This window comes from Peromyscus leucopus, chromosome 2, assembly GCF_004664715.2.
Source record: "Peromyscus leucopus breed LL Stock chromosome 2, UCI_PerLeu_2.1, whole genome shotgun sequence".
Classification (NCBI taxonomy): Eukaryota; Metazoa; Chordata; class Mammalia; order Rodentia; family Cricetidae; genus Peromyscus; species Peromyscus leucopus.
In genome coordinates, this window is record NC_051064.1 from 12,082,924 (window position 1) to 12,105,508 (window position 22,585).

At 37.8% G+C, this 22,585-nt stretch overlaps 1 protein-coding gene across 1 annotated transcript in view; it reads right to left on the reverse strand.

Moving 5' to 3' along the window:
- Cngb3 (cyclic nucleotide gated channel subunit beta 3) overlaps positions 1-22,585 on the reverse strand; it is a 172,135-nt gene that overhangs the window by 73,725 nt on the left and 75,825 nt on the right. Inside the window, exons 4-10 of the mRNA XM_028885175.1 lie at positions 22,357-22,514; positions 19,886-20,035; positions 18,378-18,586; positions 10,722-10,772; positions 8,798-8,884; positions 3,170-3,234; positions 2,349-2,471 (exon numbers count right to left, since the gene is read on the reverse strand). Coding sequence (XP_028741008.1) covers positions 2,349-2,471; positions 3,170-3,234; positions 8,798-8,884; positions 10,722-10,772; positions 18,378-18,586; positions 19,886-20,035; positions 22,357-22,514 — 843 coding nt within the window. The remainder of the gene's footprint in view (positions 1-2,348; positions 2,472-3,169; positions 3,235-8,797; positions 8,885-10,721; positions 10,773-18,377; positions 18,587-19,885; positions 20,036-22,356; positions 22,515-22,585) is intronic.

Consider the following 22,585-nt stretch of genomic DNA (forward strand, 5'->3'; position numbering starts at 1 on the left):
GGCCTGATCTCCCAAGTTTTACAGTTGGTGGGCGGGGCAGGGCAGCTTTCCTGCTCTTATGAACCTCTTGGGCCAATTCTCCTATCTGCCTCAGGCGTTCATGGAAGTGTGTGTGGGGGGCAACTCTCCCCTGCCCATGCCTCCACAAAACAGATGAGTAATAGGGACAGCTCGCCTATGCTTACCACTTCAGGGCTGGTTCACCCATACCTGCACCAACAGAGCTGGCATTATTGCTCTGCCCAGTCAAGGATCAGGGCTTGCTCTCCTGAGTGTTGAAGCTTGTTTGGGACAGGGACAGTTCTCCCATCTGCCTTAATCATTGATGGGTAAGGGCAGGGAAAGGGCATCTCTCCCCAGCCCATGCTGCCATATGGCAGATGAAGGGTGGGGCCCTGTCTCACGATTCTCACGATTGCCTCAACCTGTGCTCTCATCAAAAGGGTCAGCTCTGCTATTCTGCCCAGATGAAGTAAAGGGCTCTCTTTCCCGTGTTTGCAGCTGGTCAAGCAGCCAGCCTCCTTACCATTTCTGCTTATTCTAATAGTGCCCTTCTGACTGGTGCTGTAAGTTGCCAGGTCAGCTCATGTTTTCTCCTCGGAGCTCATGGAAGACAGACCTAGTCCTGTGTTTGGGTCTGCTTGTTCCACTCAGTTCACCATGATGCTGGGATGGGCCATGCTTCCTCATCACAAAGAGATCACTATAGTTCTCAACTGCCAGGCACCATAAGCTGACGTCCTCCTACCCCAGCCACATGGCATCGGGTAGAGGCACTGCTGGAGTCCGAGGTAGGTCAGGGTTAGAATTCCCAGCCCGTGCTTGGCTGAATTCCTATAGTTGCCATTTTAATTTTTCATAAAGTTAGTCAAATCAAAGTAAATACACGAATCACTTCTCATCCTAAATCCATTTTGTTTATAAATGTACAGGATTGATTTTAAACTTTCTAGGGCCATGTTTATTCTCTCTGTGTCTCTGCCTGCCTCTCTCTCTCTCTCTCTCTCTCTCTCTCTCTCTCTCTCTCTGTTTCATAATCACTGGGCCTTTGAATATAAGATTGTAAAAAAAAAAAAAAAAAAAAAAAAAAAAAAAAAACCACTTCTAACAGTTAATGAAAAGGGAGGCCATGATTTGAAAGAGAGCAAGGAGGAATATAAGCGATGGTTTGGAGCGAGGAAAGGGAAAGGGGAAGTGATGTAATTATATTGTAATATTAAAAATATTCAGAAAATTGGTTAAGGTTAAAAGTGAAAAAATGTAATACTGTGCACATACCTGACTTGCTTTGGGTAGTATATAATTTTGTGAGATATTTTCAATCTCTTTGCTTTCCATCCCATGGTTGCTATGTGTTGCCCCTCAAAGGAATTCTGAAACTTACTTTTGTTCTAGTGAATACATTGTCTTCCAATGTGTCCAGTGTCGTTTCACTAGAGCATAAAGTTAGTGTAGTCTGCTTTATCCCAGGCCCTTGTACTGACTGAAAGGGAAATTTTGCTATTAAATAACCCAATTGTCATGACTGAAACCTGATTCTTTTACATTAAAAATTTCAAGTGACCTGTTTCATTCATGGGACACTTGCTGCTTAAGTGTCAAGTTTTATTTATGGGTCTTGTTATTCTCTAGTTAAGTTAGTGGATATAGCTGACTCATAAACCCATAAAACCCTTCAGTTATCAACTAATTAGCTATTGCACCTGCTCCCTAAATAATTAACATTAATCATTACTAACAACCATCATTATAGTTAAGTTACCTTATTGCTACATTACCTAAAGCAGAGGCTTCCAAACTTTTTTTTTTATTGTGGTTCAAAGAATCAGATTTTAGCCGGGCGGTGGTGGCGCACGCCTTTAATCCCAGCACTCGGGAGGCAGAGCCAGGGCTACCAAGTGAGTTCCAGGAGAGGCGCAAAGCTACACAAGAGGAACCCTGTCTCGAAAAACCAAAAAAAAAAAAAAAAAAAAAAAAAAAAAAAGAATCAGATTTTGCCGACCAACCTAGGATATACATACATACACACACACACACACACACACACACACACACACACACACACACACAAAATCACACACATAACCTGAAAGCAGAAGAGGAAGTAGTTGAGAAGAGGACGGGATCAATGGGAGTGGGAAGAGGATAAGCAAGGGTATTGGGAGGTGTGGATATGGCTAAAACGCATGGCATACCCTCATGAAAAGATGCCATATATAAATCCATTATTATGGACAACTAATATACGCTTATAAAACCTCAGACAAATTCTGGCTTATGAACCTTCATATACCCAAACTGAAAATTGAGAAGAACAAATAAAAGTGTCTTTCAAAATTAGAACTCACTTGTTTCCTTCACCATTATAGACCCATTTAGTTGTGCCAATTCCTTCATAGTCTGAGGCCCAGTAATAAACACAGGCATTAATGTGCAGCAGGAACAGCAAGTAGCCAGTTGTCCGGATGACTCTGTCAGAGAGAATAAATGGAAAGTAAGGGTGACATTGTTTCAGGAAAGCAACTGATTCCAACATTTTCATTTGCTCTCTGTCTCCTAAGAGCCATCTTGCTTTAGATTTGCCAAGTGTCAACTCTCATTTGCGCAGTAGAAAGAGAAGGTGACATCACATGTTGTCTGACTGAAGAGTCTTGAATGGGCTTGACAGAGTGTAAAAAAAGTCTTCATTTCTTTGCACAGATGGTGTGAGTCAAGTCTGTGAAAGACACGCCTCAAGGGTCACTTCTTCATTTTGAATCCCATAAAATATGCCACACTGATTTACCTGGATATTGGAAAAGCTCACAGGACTTCATGCTGTGATGAACTGTGACTGAAGGTCTCTGTGCTCATGAAGTTCAGAATGACAAATGAGTGAAATTTAGAGTAGGCATGAATTGTCATGAGAGATGGAGATCTGACATGCAGGAGTGTGCTTGTCTCTTATTGTTTAAATGGAAACACAATAGGTCCTTTTTCCTACTTTGGCTTCCTTACTTTAATCTGACTTGAAATAACCCAATTTGCTTTGGATCATGCACTTATTTTATAAAGCAAAATAGAAAATGTCCTACATTTTTGAACAGTGTGGTCATTGTCTTCTAAATGCTGTCTAAAATGTTTTGCCATCACTTTCTCTACTTCCTCCAAATTTACCAATGATACTCACCTGTATATATATGCTTTATCCATTATAGACTCCAGGCGATTATTAAACTCAAAGAATGAAGTGTACTATAAAAGAAATAAGCAGAAGAAATTCAAAAGCAATTTAACTGCATGTTTATTTAGATAAATTTATATAACATATTTTATTCATTGGAAATAATTTTATTCATGTCTTTAAAAACATGTCATATTTAGTGGGATTTTCTCTTGACAGTGCATTTTAACACTTTGCCAAACTTATAGAGCTTATTGCTTTATTATATTTCTATCCTTTGGTTACAGTCTTATTTGTGATGCTTGTTGAAAATCACCAGTGGGTTTCTTTGTAATGCATATAATAAAGTTCTATTTTTCAATGATCAAAATCACACTCCCAAAACATAAATGAAAGAAGAAAAATACATTGTTGCTAACAATAACTTTATTTTTAAGGAAGAGGTGGCAAATAGTATATATAGTTTTCAAAATACAAAGTCCACAAAGCATTAGTTATCTGTTATCTGAAGGTTCAGTGGCTTCATGTGATCTAACCAAATAGAGTTGGTGCTCCCTTAAGCTTCTTTCTTAAATGTGGCACATTTACACACAGGGATATTTACTCAGCTGTTAGGAAAAATGAAATCATGACATTTTCAGGTAAATGGATGGAACTAGAAAAATTATACTGAATGAGGTAACTCAGGCCCAGAATGACAACTACTGTATGTTTTCTTTTTATTTCTACTTTTGTCTCAGCTCTCACTTCCTTTGGATATTCTTTTCCCATCCTTTCCTCCCTTCTTCATTTCTTTAGGAAATAGAGCATGGAATAAAACCATGAAGTCATCATGAATCACAGAGATAAATGCCAGCCCTATTGCTGATATGTATTTATTGTTACATGACTCTGGAAATATCTGCTTTGTACCTTGGCTCCTTACCTACAAGAGAACATAATAAGAAGTAGCAGCAGGGCGGTGGTGGTGCATGCCTTTAATCCCAGCACTCGGGAGACAGATAAGACAACAAAAGGAGATCAAAGGGATACAAATTGGAAAAGAAGAAGTCAAATTTTCACTATTTGCAGATGATATGATAGTATACATAACTGACCCCAAAAATTCTACCAGGGAACTCCTACAGCTGTTATACTACTTCAGTAAAGTGGCAGGATACACGATCAACTCAAAAAAATCAGTAGCCCTCCTAAACACAAATGATAAAAGGGCTAAGAAGTCAGAGAAACATCACCCTTTACAATAGCCACAAATAATATAAACTACCTTGGGATAACACTAACTAAAGTGAAGGACCTCTTTGATAAGAACTTCAAATCTCTAAAGAAAGAAATTAAAGAAGATATCAGAAAATGGAAGGATCTCCCATGCTCATGGATAGGTAGGATTAACATAGTAAAAATGGTGATCTTACGAAAAGCAATCTACAGACTCAATGAAATCCCCATCTAAATCCCAACACAATTCTTCACAGACTTGGAAAGAAAAATACTCATCTTCATATGGAAAAACAAAAGACCCAGGATAGCTAAAAGAGTCCTGTATAATAAAGCAACATCTGGAGGCATCACCATCCCTGACCTAAAGCTCTACTATAAAGCTATAATAATAAAAACAGCTTGGTACTGGTATAAAAACCGACATACAGACCAATGGAATCGAATTGAAGACCCTGATATTAATCCATGCACGTATGAACACCTGATATTTGACAAAGAAGCCAAAACTATACAATGGAAAAAAGAAAGTATCTTCAACAAACTGGATGTCAATATGTAAAAAATTATAAATAGATCCATATCTGTCACCATGCACAAAACTCAAGTCCAAGTGGATCAAAGATCTCAACATAAATCTAATTACACTAAACTTAATAAAAGAGAAAGTAGGAAGTACACTTGAATGCATTGGCACAGGAGATTACTTCCTAAATATAACACCAGCAGCACAAACACTGAGCACAACAATTAATAAATGGGACCTCTTGAAACTGAGAAGCTTTTGTAGGGCAAAAGACACAGTCAATAAGACAAAAAGACAGCCTACAGAATGGGAAAAGACCTTTACCAACCCCATATCTGACAGAGGACTGATCTCCAAAGTATATAAAGAACTCAAGAAACTAGACATCAAAATACTGAACAATCCAATTAAAAAAATGGGCTGAAGAGCTAAACAGAGAATTCTCAAAAGAAGAATCACAAATGGCTGAAAGACATTTGAAGAAATGCTCAGCATCCTTAATCATCAGAGAAATGCAAATCAAAATGACTCTGAGATACTACCTTACACCTGTCAGAATGGCAATGATCAAAAACACTAATGACAGTCAATGTTGGAGAGGATGTGGAGCAAAGGGAACACTCCTCCACTGTTGGTGGGAATGCAAACTTGTACAACTACTGTGGAAATCAGTATGGCGGTTTCTCAGAAAATTGGGAATCGATCTACCTCAAGACCCAGCCATATCACTCTTGGACATATATCCAAGGAATACTCAATCATACCACAAAGAAACATGCTCAACTATGTTCATAGCAGCACTATTTGCCCGTCAACTGAAGAATGAATTAAGAAAATGTGGTACATATACACAATGGAGTACTACTCAGCAGAGAAAAACAATGACAGCATGAAATTTGCAGGCAAATGGATGGAACTAGAAAATATCATCCTGAGTGAGGTAACCCAAACCCAGAAGGACAAACATGGTATGTACTCACTCATAAGTGGATTCTAGATATAAAGCAAAGAACAATCAGACTGCAACCCACAGAACCAGGGAGACTATATGGTGGGGGGTGGGGGGGACACCCTAGGATGACTGTGGCTTAGAATAAGTTTTGGTTTTACTCAAAAATATAAAATAAGAAGTAGCCCTGAAAGGAGTGTATGAAGGTATGCATTGATACACTGAATGGACTCAGAAGGGGAAGATCTTATAGACAAGAGTCCTCAGAGACAATTGTCCAAAATATTCCCCAATTTATATGTTACTGCTATGTCTTTGGATGAAAAAATAATATATATAGTAGTAATAGCTCTTTTTTTTTTTTTTGGTTTTTTGAGACAGGGTTTCTCTGTGTAGCTTTGTGCCTTTCCTGGACCTCACTCTGTAAAACAGGCTGGCCTCGAACTCACAGAGATCTACCTGCCTCTGCCTCCCAAGTGCTGGGATTAAAGGCATGCACCACCACCGCCCGGCGTAGTAATAGCTCTTAAGCTATAAATATACACAAATGATTTTTTTCCCTCTAGAATTCCTAAAAATATCCCTCAAAAGCTCAGTTGTGATAATTTCAATTTTTGGTAACTTTTTTTATTGGGCATTTACTAGAAGTTTGCTCAAAGGACAATGTTTGACAACTAATGTATTTATTATAGTAGAGAAAATTTATGTTCATAGCATGTTTTTTTATTATAACCTGGAGACAGGTACATGATAATATTTACCCCAGAAAGTTGTCCATTAAAACAACACCTATATAACTGAAAGATAGGACTATGCAGCCAGACAAAAAATTCAGTATTGATTTATATAATATCCTATATTAAAATGCCGGCTGTAGCAAGCTCCCTAACATGGATTCAGAGATGATCATTTTATAAGCACTCATTAAAAAGCCATGAGAACTCCAAAATCCATAGGAATCTTTTTGAAAGAGTCTTTTTGCAAATTGGTTATTTTTGAACACATGCCTCCTGAACTTTCCTGTGAGATTCTAAGTTTGACGGGATGGTGCTCTGGGGCTAGACTGCTTGGGACATTGTGCTCTGCCTCAGTTTACCGTCTATTCCAAAGTCACACCAGCAGCCTCTAGAGTTTTCCTGGGTATGTAGGGATATGGGATGGGACTCTCTAAACTTAGAAAAATCATGGGCATAGAAAGAAAGATTTTTAGGCCTGATCTCTATCTACCAATATTATAGAAGATAATCTAGAATAAGATGACTATTGCCTATGTTATCACTGTGGATGAGCAGGCTTTCCCACTATGCTGATTCTCATCTACCTCACTGGTGACATAAACTTGTTGGGAGGAATAAAACAGATAATAGAAGCGAAGTGTGTACTTTGAAGTGCTATTGTAGGATCCATCACTGTGGCCAGGTTATGCTGGAAAAATAATCAACTTGTTTTCTCAGGATGCAAAAATGGAGCAATTAAATTAATTTATTAAATTCATAAAATCTTTTTGTGTTCCTTTTAAGAAGGGTTTCTTAAAGGTTTGTATAAAAAATCACTCACATTTTTCTCTAAGTTGTATAAGTTACTCAACAAACTTGAGTTTATGAAACAAATTTTAGAATATTTTTGAATTGACAATACATGTAAGTATTTAAAAATCAACATTAAATATATCCCTTAAAAGTTCTGTTCTTAGGCTGGGCGGTAGTGTCGAATGCCTTTAATCTCAGCACTTGGGAGGCAGAGCCAGGCAGGGCTCTTTGTGAGCTGGAGGCCAGCTTGGTCTACAGAGTGAGATCCAAGACAGGCACCAAAACTACACAGAGAAACCCTGTCTTGAAAAAACAAAAAACAAAAAACAAAAAAACCAAAACCAATAAACAAAAAAGTTCTGTTCTTCTTGCCTCTATTCATCCTGATTTTCCTTCTCATCTTAGGCAGCTGCTTTAATTAGTTTCTGAAAAATATTTGTATTGTTTAGGAATTTATGTAAATTTATAAAACCTAACATTTTTTTCTTTCTATTTTACATAGATTAGTTGTGTTCTGTAAACTGTTCTCTATGTGGCTTTCCCCCTTTTCCTTAGCAATTTATATTGAACTTATTTCCATATTAGTACACAGAAAATTTTACTTTGTTTTCCTAAAGCTAGGTAAACTGTAATATAAGTGTATCTCAGGGCCTCAGAAAATGTAGCTGCTTTGTGATTTTTGTTTGTTTGTTTGTTTGAGACAGAATCTAATGCTATAGCTCAGGCTAGCCTGAAAATTATTCTGTAGCCCAGACTGGCTGCCAACTCATGAAAATCCTCAGCCTCCCACAGGCTCGGATTATAGAAAGCCACCACATCCTGATAAGTACTTTAGCTGTAGCCAAAGATGTAAAACTATGTTTGCATTGTTTCTATTATTATAGAATCTTAGGTGAATAAAAGCTTAGAGGTTACCCCATCTATCTCTTTCATTTTAGAGTCTGTTATTTCAAACATTCAGGAACTCTCTATAAAAACAGGATGCAGGGAAAAATTAAAATAATAAAATACTTATTTGTAATTCTAGTCATTTTTAGAAGTACAAAAGTGCTCCTATTTTGGGTTATAAAAATACCTGTTGTAAAGAAATGGAGAAGGAGTGGACTGGGGTTGGGAATAGAGGGGCGTAGGGAATGGGATTAGGAGGAGAGGAGGGAGGGGAAACTGTGGCTGGGATCTTTAAAGGAAAGAATACCTATTGTAAGACAGATTAGAAGCAATTGGGAGTCATTTCTATCAGTGGAAGCAATGGCATTTTTAATTATTTATTAAAAAATTATAATACTGATGAAGACAGAGAAATAGAAGAACATTCAGAAAAAGTTAAGAGCACTGTTAATTTTAGCATATCTTAACCTGCTCCAAGATTTCCATTAGGAGAAGGAGAAGGCAGCTGAATATAGTTTCTTTACCTTTAGTATCCGGTTTATTCTAAATATTGGATTAAATCCAAAGAAGATGTAGAGAACTTCAAATGGCAATAGAGATATGACATCCATCTGTTGAAAGGATATATTCACAATTATGTAGAGTTTGCATACTTTCCTCTACTTGGATTTGTACCCATGCATGCTAATATATGTACAAGCTACTTTTCTGTTGCTGTGATAAAATGTCCTGCTAAGCAACCTAAGGACAAAAGAGTTCATTTTAGCTTATGGATCTAGAGGGTTATAGTTCATCACAGTAAATAGGACATGGCCTAGGCAGGGAAGGCATGGGGACAGGAGCAGGAAGGTGGCTGGTCACAATGTAATCTAACTCAGGAAGCAGAGAGTGAACAGGAAGTAGAGGTCCAGAGAGCTATCATCTTCAAATTGGCCACCAGTGTGCCAATTCCTCCAGCAAGGCTTCACCTTTTAAAGGCTCTACCACCTTTCCAAACTGAGTCAACATCCAGGGACCAAGTGTGAGTTTATGAGAGATCTTCCACATTTAAACTCGAATAGTATGTAGTTGTCAAGCTGTAATGAATTATTTACTATTTAATCCAAAATTGCTTTCAGTTTAATATACGTGATGCCATTTAATGACATCAATATCACGAAAACAAGGATACTAGTAGTCTATGTCAGTACATTTCATTTCACCTTCCTTTATCTGAGTTCTCTTTAGATATCACCTTTGCTCAGATTTTTGTCGGCTCACATAGTTCAGTGATGCCACAGATGCTAATGTTAAAACACATTTTCATAGTCTTTGAGACATGAGGTTCTGGAAAACAAATCAAATCTAGTTTGACTTTGTTTGAAACTCTTGTAAATTCATGGCGATGACACTGCTTTGTGGTCCATCCATTCCTCCAATGCTCAGAGTGGATTATGTCATTCTGGTTCATCTAGGTTCCTCAGTGATTTCTACCACTGTCTTCTTTGGGTTGTTTTGCTGCCAACTACATGGGATGAAAGTTTCTATCAAAGACTATACAGTATAAAAGAGAGATAGAAATCAGCTCTGTTTACAATAAATCAGCAACTCAAATGAGAGAATGTATTGGAAAGTACTGTGATATTATAGCTAAAATATTTATTTAAAAACTTTTCATGCATTTACATTATTCAGATCTGCTTATAGCTTGGTAATCATATGGCATTCTTTAGTAATCAGCATAATTTTGTCTACTTTCTTTTAAAAAATATTTAAAAAAATCTTGTGTGTGTGTGTGTATGTGGTGTGTGTGTGTGCACGTGCGAGAGAGAGAGAGAGAGAGAGAGAGAGAGAGAGAGAGAGAGAGAGAGAGAGAGAGAGAGAGAGAGAGAGAGTTTAAAAACATTGAGTCCTTGTGCTGGCAGCACATTTACCAGCAGACTTTGAAGAACAAAGTTCCTATCCTTGGAGGGGAGGCTGGAGTCATGAAATGGCTTAGGGAGCCTTGGATAACCCCATGTCTGCCAGCTTTTCAATTAGAAGACAGATTAAGAGATGACTGTAAGACATAAGATCATGATTTTATCTAAGAGAAGGAGATGCCGTGTCATCTAAATGACTGCTCATATGAAGAACAAGCAGGAATAGAAATAATTTTGAAGACTTTATACCACCATACCACATGAACTGGAAACTAGAATTCTGTAGACTATAAAAGGTACACCCCACTTTCTCCAACTGCAATTTAACTTGGAATTTAAGTCCCCATTTTCAGATACAGGGGAATGTATGTAGCCTAAAGCATTTGGGATCAAATTTCAGGAGCACTTACTGCAGTCTAATAAAACAAAATCGGGTCTGTGTGAAGCTTGTTACAGAAGATGGTGACATGTTTGTGGAAAGGAGACTTAAAGTGAAAATAGTTCTGCTTAAGCAGGGCAGTTCTGGGGCTATTTGTGACTCACCTACCTGAAATCTTGTAGAGCTCCGGTAGTGTCTCTTCAGCTCATTTGAATCTACCTGTAATACGTTTATATTTTGATTAGGCTCAGCAAATTGTATTTATTGGTCTTTATAAAGTTCCAGTTATTTCTCTCTACTCTTTCTCTTCAATCTCAGCCTATAACTATACACCAATCTCGTGCTTTTTAAAACACAACTACGCAGGGTGCTGGCTTCCTTTGTGTTAATTTCACCTGTTTTTTAGCTAAACATTTTTATATAGTATATTTTGATCATATTCTTTTCTTTCCCCCAATTCTTCCTACCTCCCCACACACCTAACTTCATGGTCTTTCTCTCCCCAAAAATAAGAATCAAGAAAGAAAACATGAAAATCCACACAAACAAATAAAAAAGCAGTAAGACAAAACCAAACCAAGGCAAATCAAAAGCGCGCGCGCGCGCGCACACACACACACACACACACACAGGCACACGCACACATACACAAACAGACAAATACAGAATCTCTTTTGTTTCCTTTTTGTATTGTCTTTCACTTTAACATAGGAGTAGCAGGAGAGTCAGCCATATTGCTTTGTTCTATACCCTCTTCTCAAACTGCAGGAGTTTGGTCATAATTTGTCTTCCTACTTCTTTCATAGCAACAAAACTGCAGTGGGAAGGCCACACAGGAGCCTGCTCACACTTAACATTGTGCTATATAACTCAGAATATTTTGAAATGATACATTTCTTGGATCTTTAAGATTTTTATTTATCATTGTGTACATATTTGTATGGTGTGTGTGTGTGTGTGTGTGTGTGTGTGTAGATCATAGGACATCTTTGTGGGGTTAGTTCTGCCCTTCCATCTTTACCTGGGTTTGAGAGTCACACTCAGATCACCAGGCTGTGCAGCAAATGCCTTTTACTCATTGAGCAATCTCGCCATTTCCTGGGATATTTTATTTTAAACCAGACTACCTGGTTAAACTGTAATCTTCTTGTGGACAGGATTGACTTTGACAGCTGGGTAAAGCAGTACGTGGAACTCAGAACTCAGTAAGTATTTTGTGTATGAAGAGATAGAGGAATGGAGAGAGGGATAAAGATTTTGTAGTTTTTGGAATTTTCTGGAAAAAATTTTGTTTTTAAGACTTTCTCTTTCAAGGAAGCAGCAGAAGGGCCAATCAGTTTACCTGCATGAGTTGCTTACGGTCAGCATTTTGGTGTCTTTCTTGGACTCATCAGCTAGCCATTTAACATGCAACGTATCTCACAATTTTGTTATTTTTCCTCTCATTCTATTTACTTCTTGAAAAATCTCATCCATGTTTGACGTTTCAAAGATGACCACATAAAATCTCTATATGCTCCCCTAACATCACATCCAGGAGCTGCAGTCAGTAGAGCTGAACTCATCATTATTCTCCAGTCTCCTCAAGCCTGACTATGACTCCTGGTACTGCATATCCTCTGAGTATACCCGTCCATGCTGGTTAGTCAGCCAAGGCTACTCTCCGCCTCCGCTCTTCAGTCTTTGTCTTGGCAGTGGTCTCTCTGACTTGAGTAGTGGTGCTCCCCTTTGTTCGTTACACAATGGCAGACAAAGATCTCCCTAAATCAGAGAACTTAATCCCTATTTATGTCAAATTCTATAACTCTACATGATTTTCCGAAAAAAGAAAAAAAAAAACCCAAATTTCCTTCTATGTTCACCAGGCTCTGCTCTCCCTGTCTCAGCAGTGTTTTGAAGTTCCTTATCCTTCTGTATCCCTCAGTTCCTCAAATCTGTGCATTTTTCACTTGAATGCCTTGGCTGGGGCTGTTCCTGGAGCTCAGATCATGTTTCCTGTTATTTCAAAGGTGGAAGGGTACACATAGTACCAACTATCCATCAGGAAAGGATGACATATGTCATATACATATACAACATAGAAGTTCACCGTATTACTTCTGTTTGTTTCTCCTTCATGTTTAAGCTATATAAATAGTTAGACACACTGTTTTTGTTTGTTTTTTTGGGGTGGGGTGGGGGAGGAAAGGGTTTATTTGATTTACACTTCCACATCATAATCCATTACTGAAGGAAGTCAGGCCAAGAACTCAAACAGGGTAGGAACCTGGAGGCAGGGGCTGATGCAGAGGCCATGGAGGGGTGCTGCTCCCTGGCTTGCTTCTCATAGCTTGTTCAGTCTGCTTTCTTATAAAATCCAGGCCTACCAACCCAGGATTTCCTCAGTTCCTGAAAGTTCTAACCTCAGTAGGTGCTTGATAAATGTGTGCCATGTACCACAGGAGTAGAAAGGCTCTTAATATTAACATTGAGACCTAAAAGAATCAATTTTATCATCCTAGGAATTCTGGCATATGTATGTTTCAGTTGTGTGCAGGAAGAAGTTTCTGATAAACTATTAATTAACTGCAATATTAGAACTTGGGCACACAGAAGTAGCAGCATCTAACAATTATCATTCGTGTTATTTAATATTTATTACTGTTTTTAATCTCTAAGTAATGTTTAAGATCAGTTAGTTGGGACTTGGTAGATGGTCCATTTGATAAAATGCTTGCCACATAAGCATGAAAACCTGAGCTTGGTGGTCACAGTAGCATGTATCTATAGACTCAGTGCTGTGTGTGGCTGTGGGTAGCGACAGGCAAATCCCTGAAGCTCAGTGGCTAGCTACTGTGGCCCATCTACAATCTTCCTTTTTAGTGGGAGACTGTCTCAGAAAATAGAGGTGGAAAACAACTGAGGGAGACACTTGACATTAGCCTCTGGCCCCCATATACTTGTTCAGATACACATACACACACACATATGTGCACACATATACACACACATGCAGACACACACAGCTACACACGTGCATCCAAACACACACACATAGTCATCACACATGTGCCACATTAACTCATCCCAATTTGCCAGTCAACTCAGTTCCTAGTCCCTCTCCCCCTATTATGTTTATACTTTTTACCCATGTACACATGGTAAATTTTACAGAAATATATGAAAATATATGTAAGGTATGCTCAGTTAGTGATTTGTACTGTGGGAAAAAAGGACTGTTGAGCCACGGATAAATAGGCATAGACAGGTTTCATTGGTAGTCTCATAAATTTTTTACCAGGAAAGATTGAGTAAAATCAGACAGCTCCATTATAGCTTCTCTGATACAGACAAACAGACACAACACAAAGTGCCAAGCTGCTATGTTAAAAGATTGCATTCCCCCACCAACCAGGAAGATTTCCCCCCTCACATTTTCCCCTTTCCTTTCGGAGTCTATGATTCTGTGATTGAATAAATGTAAACACAACTAAAAATGCTTGATTAAAGGAAAGTGGCATTTAGCAATTTTAAAATCCCTGTTCTTTTGAGCACTAAATAAATTTGGCACCATTAGCCTTAAGAGGATCAGTCTGTTTACTAGTGACAATTAGGTACTTACTTTTAAAATGTCACCCATTTTAATTCCTTCTCTCTTTAAAGCCTGCTTATTATGCAGACAGCATTTCTTCAGGGGAGGCTTACTTTCGGAAGGGTATGCTAATTACACCTAAATCTTATCCTAGCAGATAGTCTTAGAGAATGCTCTCCTCAGATGCTAGTATGTTTACTCCTTATTTACCTCCTCTGATTAACAATTCTGCAGTTTAAAACAGAACAGAGAGAAGCCCTTAAAAAGAATATTATGTGAGGCTGCAATTAAAGAATTACTCAAAGAGAGAAAATCCTTGAGCCAGCTTTATCACACACACAAACATGCCTTGAATATCTTTGAATTCCAAGGCTAGATAGGAAAGTGGGTAGAACACTGTTCTCACCTTTTAGGAACTTGCTGTCAGGGAAGAAAGACAGCTAAAGAGACAAGGACATGCTAAATGTGTGGGTTTTTATTCATTGAATTCACCTAACAATTTACTTCTACCAGCCATATCTTGGTGTATGTGTATATATCATCATACTTAGTCTTTATCATAGATTTATAAAACAGGAACTGTTTTCACTTTACAAGTAGAAGAAAGTGTTCAATGGAAGAGTTAATCTAGTTGCTTCAAATAATACTATTAGTAAATTTTAGTAGTGAAATTTGAGCCTGGTCTGCTTGTTTCTAGTGTATTATAGTTATCCTATGTTTTATTTATCAAAGTTAAATAAAAGAAAGAGCATCAAAATAGTTAGAGTACAAGGAAATCAGTAATTCCTTCCAAGTCACTTTTATAAACAACAATTGTGAGGTTTGAGGGCTCAAAGCAGTTTCTTATAATAGAAGACCTAAATGATATGGTCATTAATGGAAACTAAACATTTCCACAGATCCTTTGTGACTATTGGGTTTATCAATCGAAGGCTGTAGTTGGGTGTCATATCCAGCACCCAGTGTTGGGCCTGTGAGCTTGCTCAACAGGAACGGCCTATCCACTAAACCCAACAACCTGAGTTTGAGCCTGGATTCCACATGGTGGAAGGATAGACCCAACTCCTGCAAGTTGTCTTTTCACCTTCACACAAGCACTAAGGCACCCATGTCATAGGCACACACAATAAAAAATATATAATGTATAAATAAAATAATATCCACTACTAACTTGATTTCTGCTACATATAAGGGAATTTTTATAACAAGGCATTTTTTTGTTGGTGTTTGGATCTCTATGTAGCACCATTTTCAGAAAACTTTGTGAATGAATGTAAAACACGTGCAGACCTTCCTGGTTTCTTTTACTGTGGCTGTTTGCACCTCGATCCTAATAAAACCTTGTAGAATTAATATTGCTATCCTACAGCCCTGGTAAAGCATGTATTAAGTTAATACAATGTATGTACAGAAGGTAGGTAGGTGTGTCTACCTAGCATATGTAGGCATTTAAATGTTTGTTCAGAAAATGAATAAACACTTCTGTGGAATACCTTAAAACACGTAAAGATGAACGTAGCGTGATCTTCAGGTTGGAACTCAGTGTACATAGACTTTGTAGCAAATGTAATCAACTTCCAAAGGCTAAAACTACCTACTCTAAATTAACAGGACCATTAAACTTCTTTGGAGCAAAGAAAGCAATTAGTTCCTGCTCTGTGTTTGTAGCTTGTGGTAATGCATTTTGAATAGAGTCCATTGAGTGTGTTTTTATTGATTATTTTTCAGGGTTTTAATACTCTATTGTGTGCAAAGATCTCTTAGAAAATTGAAACTAGAAGTCTCCCTTTAGTGATTTTGTCATTTTCCGTTTGTCAAACATTGATTTTGTGCATCTAATGGAGGCTGAAATTAGTGGGGTTTTTCCTTTTTCTTTCTTTTCTTATTTTTTTTTTTTTTTTGGTGTTGTTTACTTCTCATTTGTACATCATCATTATCATTCATCAAGCTGCCAGTGAGCTCCAGGACTGGGGTATGAGTGAACTCACACTCTGAAGTCTGTACTGGGAATATTATGAGTAGTAGATATTTGCCACTGGTTTGGCTATTATTGACTTTAGAATTTGTTTAATGAAAAAAGTTAAATACAGGACACATGTCCCAGAAAATAAAATTTTAAAAATAAAAATTGATAAAATTATTCTTTTCATATTTTTGAAAACTTAAGAGTTCCTGAACTAAAAAGAAAATATTTAGGATTCAAAACCCTACTCTTTTATTCAATAACATATATGACTCTGAGTTGCTATACATTTTGGCAATTGGCCCTTCCTATTCTGATTTTTTTTTTTTTTTTTTTTTTTTTTTTTTTTTTGAGACAGGGTTTCTCTGTGTAGCTTTGCGCCTTTCCTGGGACTCACTTGGTAGTCCAGGCTGGCCTCGAACTCACAGAGATCCGCCTGGCTCTGCCTCCCGAGTGCTGGGATTAAAGGCGTGCGCCACCACCGCCCGGCCCTATTCTGATTTTGGAGGGCATGTTTGGTGCAGTCCTTGTAGGGACTTGTGATAAGGGAGTCACAGTGGACATCCAGGGGATACACTTTCTGCTGTCTAGCTTGGAAGTGTCTGCAAAGCAGATGATTAATACTTAAGTGTATGTTTATGAAAATACATTTTTCTGCTTTATTTTTTCATCACTGGGATTGACTATGAAATTCTAAAACTGGAAATAAAATCTAGAAGAATATACTATCTCAAAGGTAAAAATTCTGGCCTTTGAGGAAGGCCACTGCTTTGATCATGAGAAATGGGATATAATAAATTTGGAAAGTCAAGAAAGAGAAGAAACAGATTAGAAGATATTCATTACAAAATAAGACAACCATGGTCTTATGATTTGTGAATGGCAAGGCACATGGTTTTCCCCTGTGGCTAGACTGCCGAAGGACACCCCAAAGCCTCTCAGTGTCTTACATGGCTTTGCACCAGCATAATTTGCAATTGGTGGAAATGTCTGCAGTGCAGTACAGTAGCTACATGCTGTTGAGCACTAGAAATATGGATAAAGTATGGTGGGGAATTCTGAGTTTTGTATTATTTATTTGTAAAATTTGAATATACATATGCTTAGCAGCCACCCATATAGTCAGTACAGTGAAGTTACAGTTATTAAAAGGGTGAGGGTGTGACTGCACTCACCTACTGTGTACTGTCTCCTACCCTTCCTATAAATATCACGTATGTTTTCCTTCCCATTCTTACCTCATCTCTGCCTGTTCTGTTCACATATGCTCCTCCTTTTACTTAACTTGAGCCTTTCTTAGCTTTACTAATACTTAAACTCTGTGGATCCTGACAGTACTCCAGCTCCCCACTTCCATCTACTTTCCTTTTGTTTTCCTCAATTACTCTAATACTAATCTCTGTTCTTATCACATTTTCCCCCAAGTCTAACCTCATCTTAGCAATGCTACTCTATGCTTTTTCCTCTATCCCCCAATAGTTATTGAATATAAACACATTATTTTTTAAGCCAGCCATAAGGATATTTGCATAATGGATCCAGCACTTGTGCTAGCTGCAGTGAATATTTTATACTCACAGTTTTATAGGCACTGTACCAGGTGCCTTAAGCAGATGGGTCTAATTTAGATACTGGACTCCATTCTTAGTCCACTGGAGATGAACAATACTTCAAATCTATCACAACCTAGCCTCACTTGAACATTGAAACCCCTCAACTGGAAGAAAACAGCTAGTAAAAACCTAACAAATAAATAACCCAGCCTCACATGTCACTGTCTAGATGTATATATATGTGGTATATATATATATATATATATATATATATATATTTGTATATACATATATATCAACATGAGTCCTGTAAAAATAACTCCATAGAAGAGGATTCCAGATAAAATTTCATACAAAAATTAAAAAGGAATCATAAAAAGTATAATTAAATAATTTGGGTAAAAAATAATCTTCCAATTAATTAATTAAAAATTAGTACAAAGAAACAGTTAAACAAATAAGAAATAAATACAGGATATGAAAGAAGAATTCAATAAAGAGAAATGTAAAGTTCATTTAGTCACAAAGAAACCCAGTAGGATGCTTTACCAATAAAATGAATCAAGTGGAAGACAGAGTATCAGGGAGAGATGAAAAGAAAGATGAATTAGAATATTCAGACACTGACAAAGCTTTATTCACAGACAAACGTTAAATAAAACAATATTGTAAATTTAATTTTTTAGTCCAATTAGACATTGCTCATTTGTCAATTTATTCCTCCAAACTCCACTTACAATAATTTCTCCTCTTCTTACAAACTGGAGTCTTGGCTGGATCAATAACATATCACCAAGGTAGATGATATCACATATGATGTCAGTAATAATCCAGTAATGCCTGTTTTCTGGTGTTTGGTATGGAAAGGCAAGGCGCACCGGTAGCAGCCAACAGTTCCAGTGATAGGCAATGGTGACAAGCAGGAGCCACAGGAGATAGATTCGATCTAGCAAAATAGAGCTGAAGTCACCCCAACAGCATCACACAAGCATTCCAAGAAGTTTCTTTCTCAGTTTAACCAAACTGAGGCACTATCTTTATGTGTATATATGGTGTGTTTGTGTGTGCACATGTGCATGCGAATGCACAAAATGTGTGTGCACTGGTGTGTAGAGAATAGAAGCTGACACTGGGTGTCTTCCTCTGCCATTTCTCACCCTATTTTGGGGGTATGGTCTTGCAGTTCATCTATTGGCTAGAATGGCTAGTTAGCAAGCTTTGGGGATCCAGCTGCAGTTGCTACCATAATACATGCACTACCAAAACCAGCTTTTACAGGGATGCTAATGATCCAAATTCAGATTTTCATGCTTGCATAGTAGGCACTTTATAGACTGAGACATCTCCCCAACACTGTTACTTTGGAGATAAGCAGTTTGCAGTAAGAACTTCTGTTAAATATTCAATACTGTCTGTCTTGAATAGATGGCACCATGCTGTACAAAAGGAAGCAAAATGTCCCAAAAGTGGACAGTGTCGTTTTGTCCTTTGACTAGACTGAGTCTATTCCAGGGGGGTAACTTCACTGTTTGGATTCAGCAAAGCAGAATCCGGGAAAATTTAGATGTGTCATTGCCAAAGTCTTCCTGAAGCCAAGGATTTTTTGGTAGTCAGTAATTAGGTCCTGCCCATGGCAAGTAGGAGAATTGGCTTCACCCTGCCAGAGAGAGTTGGTTCTCAATGGGAGAAGGGAAGAGCCAATCCTTTGAGCCAACCAGTGTCCCTTCACACGTTAGTATCATGTGCCTCTGGGAGGATGTAGGAGAGAATCTGTTTGATTAGAGTAATTAATTTAGTGAAGCCATGGAAAAAGACAGAATGTATATTATATATGTGTGTATATATATGTATGTATATATATAATGTATATACACACATACCTCTGTGTGTGTGTGTATGTGTATGTGTGTGTGTGTGTGTGTGTGTGTGTGTGTGTGTGTGTGCGTGTGCGTGTGTGCGTGCGTGCGTGCGTGCGTGCGTGCGTGCGTGCGTATTTCCAAATTCCTTGAGGCTTTCTTTTCAAAGGTTATTTTGGTTAGGAAAAGCCATAGCCTGAGTTTTAAAACAGGCAGGAATATTTTATCTCTTGTCTTCAACAGAGAAAGGAAAACAATAGTTCACATAGTTTAAATTGTGCTTTCAAGACAGATAACACTGTGAAAAAACTGAAGCTCTCTCTGTATCTCTAGGTAAGAGGGGTTCTGGTGACTGGCGACCCTCCCAGTGGGATTCCCATTGCTTGTACCTGTGTATGAATCTATGCTTCTTGGAAGTCTCATTCTTTTAAAGTGCTCTTTCTCAGGTGCCCTCTGGAGTTTGCATGACCACTTGTCTTGGTGATGCTCTTTTAGCTTAGAATTCTTGTCTTGTGTTGGTGATATATCTGTAGACTTCACTTTATAGGAAAAAAGGGGAAATATTTTAAGAGGTTAACATAAGTTATCTTGATGAGCAAAGCATTTAGCTTTGATGAAATTAAAATATTTGAAAATCTTGCCCTCTTTGTGTAGGCAAGCAAAGTAAATCCTCATGTTTAAATTAATGACATTTATTTTTCTATATGCATTATTAAGCATCATGTTGTACTATCTAAATATATACAAAATGAAATAAAATAGTGGTATATATGAAAAATACTGAATAAAATGAATCAAAACACTGAAATTTGGGAAACTGCTGTTTAAAATTCACAAGGCACCACAGATCAAATGTCTACCATTCCCCAGGGTTTACTTTGAAGTTACAACACATCCTTCATACATATCCTTTGAGTTATGGGTAAACAATACTCAAAATATTGTTTTCAATATGTGTTTATCAAACTGTGATTTATTTCAATCTTATTTCCTCAAACATTAACTACTGTATAATGCATAGTGTGCTTTGAAAACACAGCTTCCCTCAAGTCTATCTCATTTCATTATAATTAGATTTGAAGATGTTCATCTGTTCTTAAGAATTCATTTTTCTTCTTTCTCTCTTTAAATACTGGACAAGTATCAATCATAGTATATATTATTTTGTGCTCATTATTCTTATTTTTTCATACTATACTTCTGTAATTATTAAAAATATTGATAATTGTCCTCCCTCATGTGACTGTTTTTAATCTCCCCTTTCTCTATTAACTATTTTTTATTTTGTAATATGCATTTTGTATAATATGGTTATTGCTTAATATTAATGATAACACTCATAGCAGGTATTGCTGGCTGCTTCTGCATATAGTTTGGGCCTAAAGATCACCTTATGTGGGCTCTCTATGTTTTCATTCGTCTGAAAGTTTTCTTGAAGTTTTCACAGGTTCAAGGGAGTGAAGAATATGGTCCAGGAGCAACTAGACCTTGTGACTTGTCCCTCCTCCTGACACTCTCCTCTTCTCTTCCTTCCTTTCCTTCTGTTTTTGTTGTAAATGATCTGTGCGTATGATGTGTATGAGCATGGGTGTGCACCTGCAATGATCTGTGTATAGAAGTCGGAGGACAAGTTTCAGGGGTCAGTTCACACCTTACATTTTGTTTTCAGGCAGGGTCTCTTTTGTTTGTGCTGCTTAGCTCTTTAGACTATCTGGCCTGTCAACTTCTGGGTGATTCTTCTGTCTGTGCCTCCCATGTTGCTGTAGGAGTGCTGGGATTACAGATGTATGCCACGACCTCCAGCTTTTCACATGGGTTCTGGGGATCTGAATTCGGGTTGTCAGGCTATGCAGCAAGTGGTTTTTACCCACTGAGCCATCTCCTAGTACTTTTTGTTCTCTTTTGTTTTGAGACAGAGTCTCTTTTCTCTCAGGCTGCCTTCAGACCAGCTGTGTAGTTGAGGATAGCTCCAAGCTACTGATTTTCTTGCCCCTCCTTCCCCTCCCAAGTGCTGCAATTATACACCTGTTCTATACAGTGCTAGTGATCGAACACAAGGCTTTGTGCATTCCAGGCAAGCAGCCTATCAACTTAAACACTTTGCTAGCCTGGTGATAATTTTTTTTACCATAGCTACATTATCTGTTTTTACTGTTATTCCTTGTGCATTTCTTGTGGCATTTACTTTTGGTGTTGGGGATTGAGCCCATGTCCTTGCACAAGGTAGGCTTGTCTGCTGAGTTATGTGTCCATCCCTGCCCATTTTATGCATGTATATGTATATTCATTTGCATGTGGCTGCACATGTATGTATGGGTGTGCATTATGTGTATGAATATGGATGCCAGATGACAAAGTTGGGTGCCATTTTTCAAGTACATTCTGCATTTCTTTTTGAGACAGTATCTTCCACTGGCCTAAAGATCACCAAGTATGCAAGGCTTCCTGGACAGTGAGCCCCAGGGATTCACTTGTCTTGTTTTCGTCTCCTTGATAGTCAAATGAAGAGTATGCTACACACACACACACACACACACACACACACACACACACACACACACATCCTCATTACTTTAGTTACTGAACTATTCCTGAACTCCTTTCTCTTCTTTTCTTAGAGTAATTCTTATTTTTCTGCTATATCAGGTCCTGGGGGTCACACTAATGAACCTTCACCTTAATTTCCTTCTTGATCTCTTCTTGCTACTCTCAGATCTCTGGATCACTCTCAAAATAAACTAATGCATCTAAAATTATTGTCTCAGTATCTGCTTTTCTGGGATCTAAGCTGAGTAATTGTCCAAATACATGTTCCCTTATAACTTCTTTCTAATTAGTACTTTGAGGGAATAATGCTTACTAGTTTGAGGACTAGCTTCGGATAAGGGTGAGTGCTCTCCTTCTGTCAGTTTTCTCTTGTAGAGAGCAGTCCTTTCACGCATCCTTTCTACCAGTTTGTGTAGATGGGCATCAGCATATCCATTTATAATTGAGTCTTCAAGCAGTTTGCTCTTAAAGCTAAATGAGAAAAAAAAATGGAAATAAGTCCCTGAGGAGATACATACAGTTTTATTCCTTATGTATTCAAG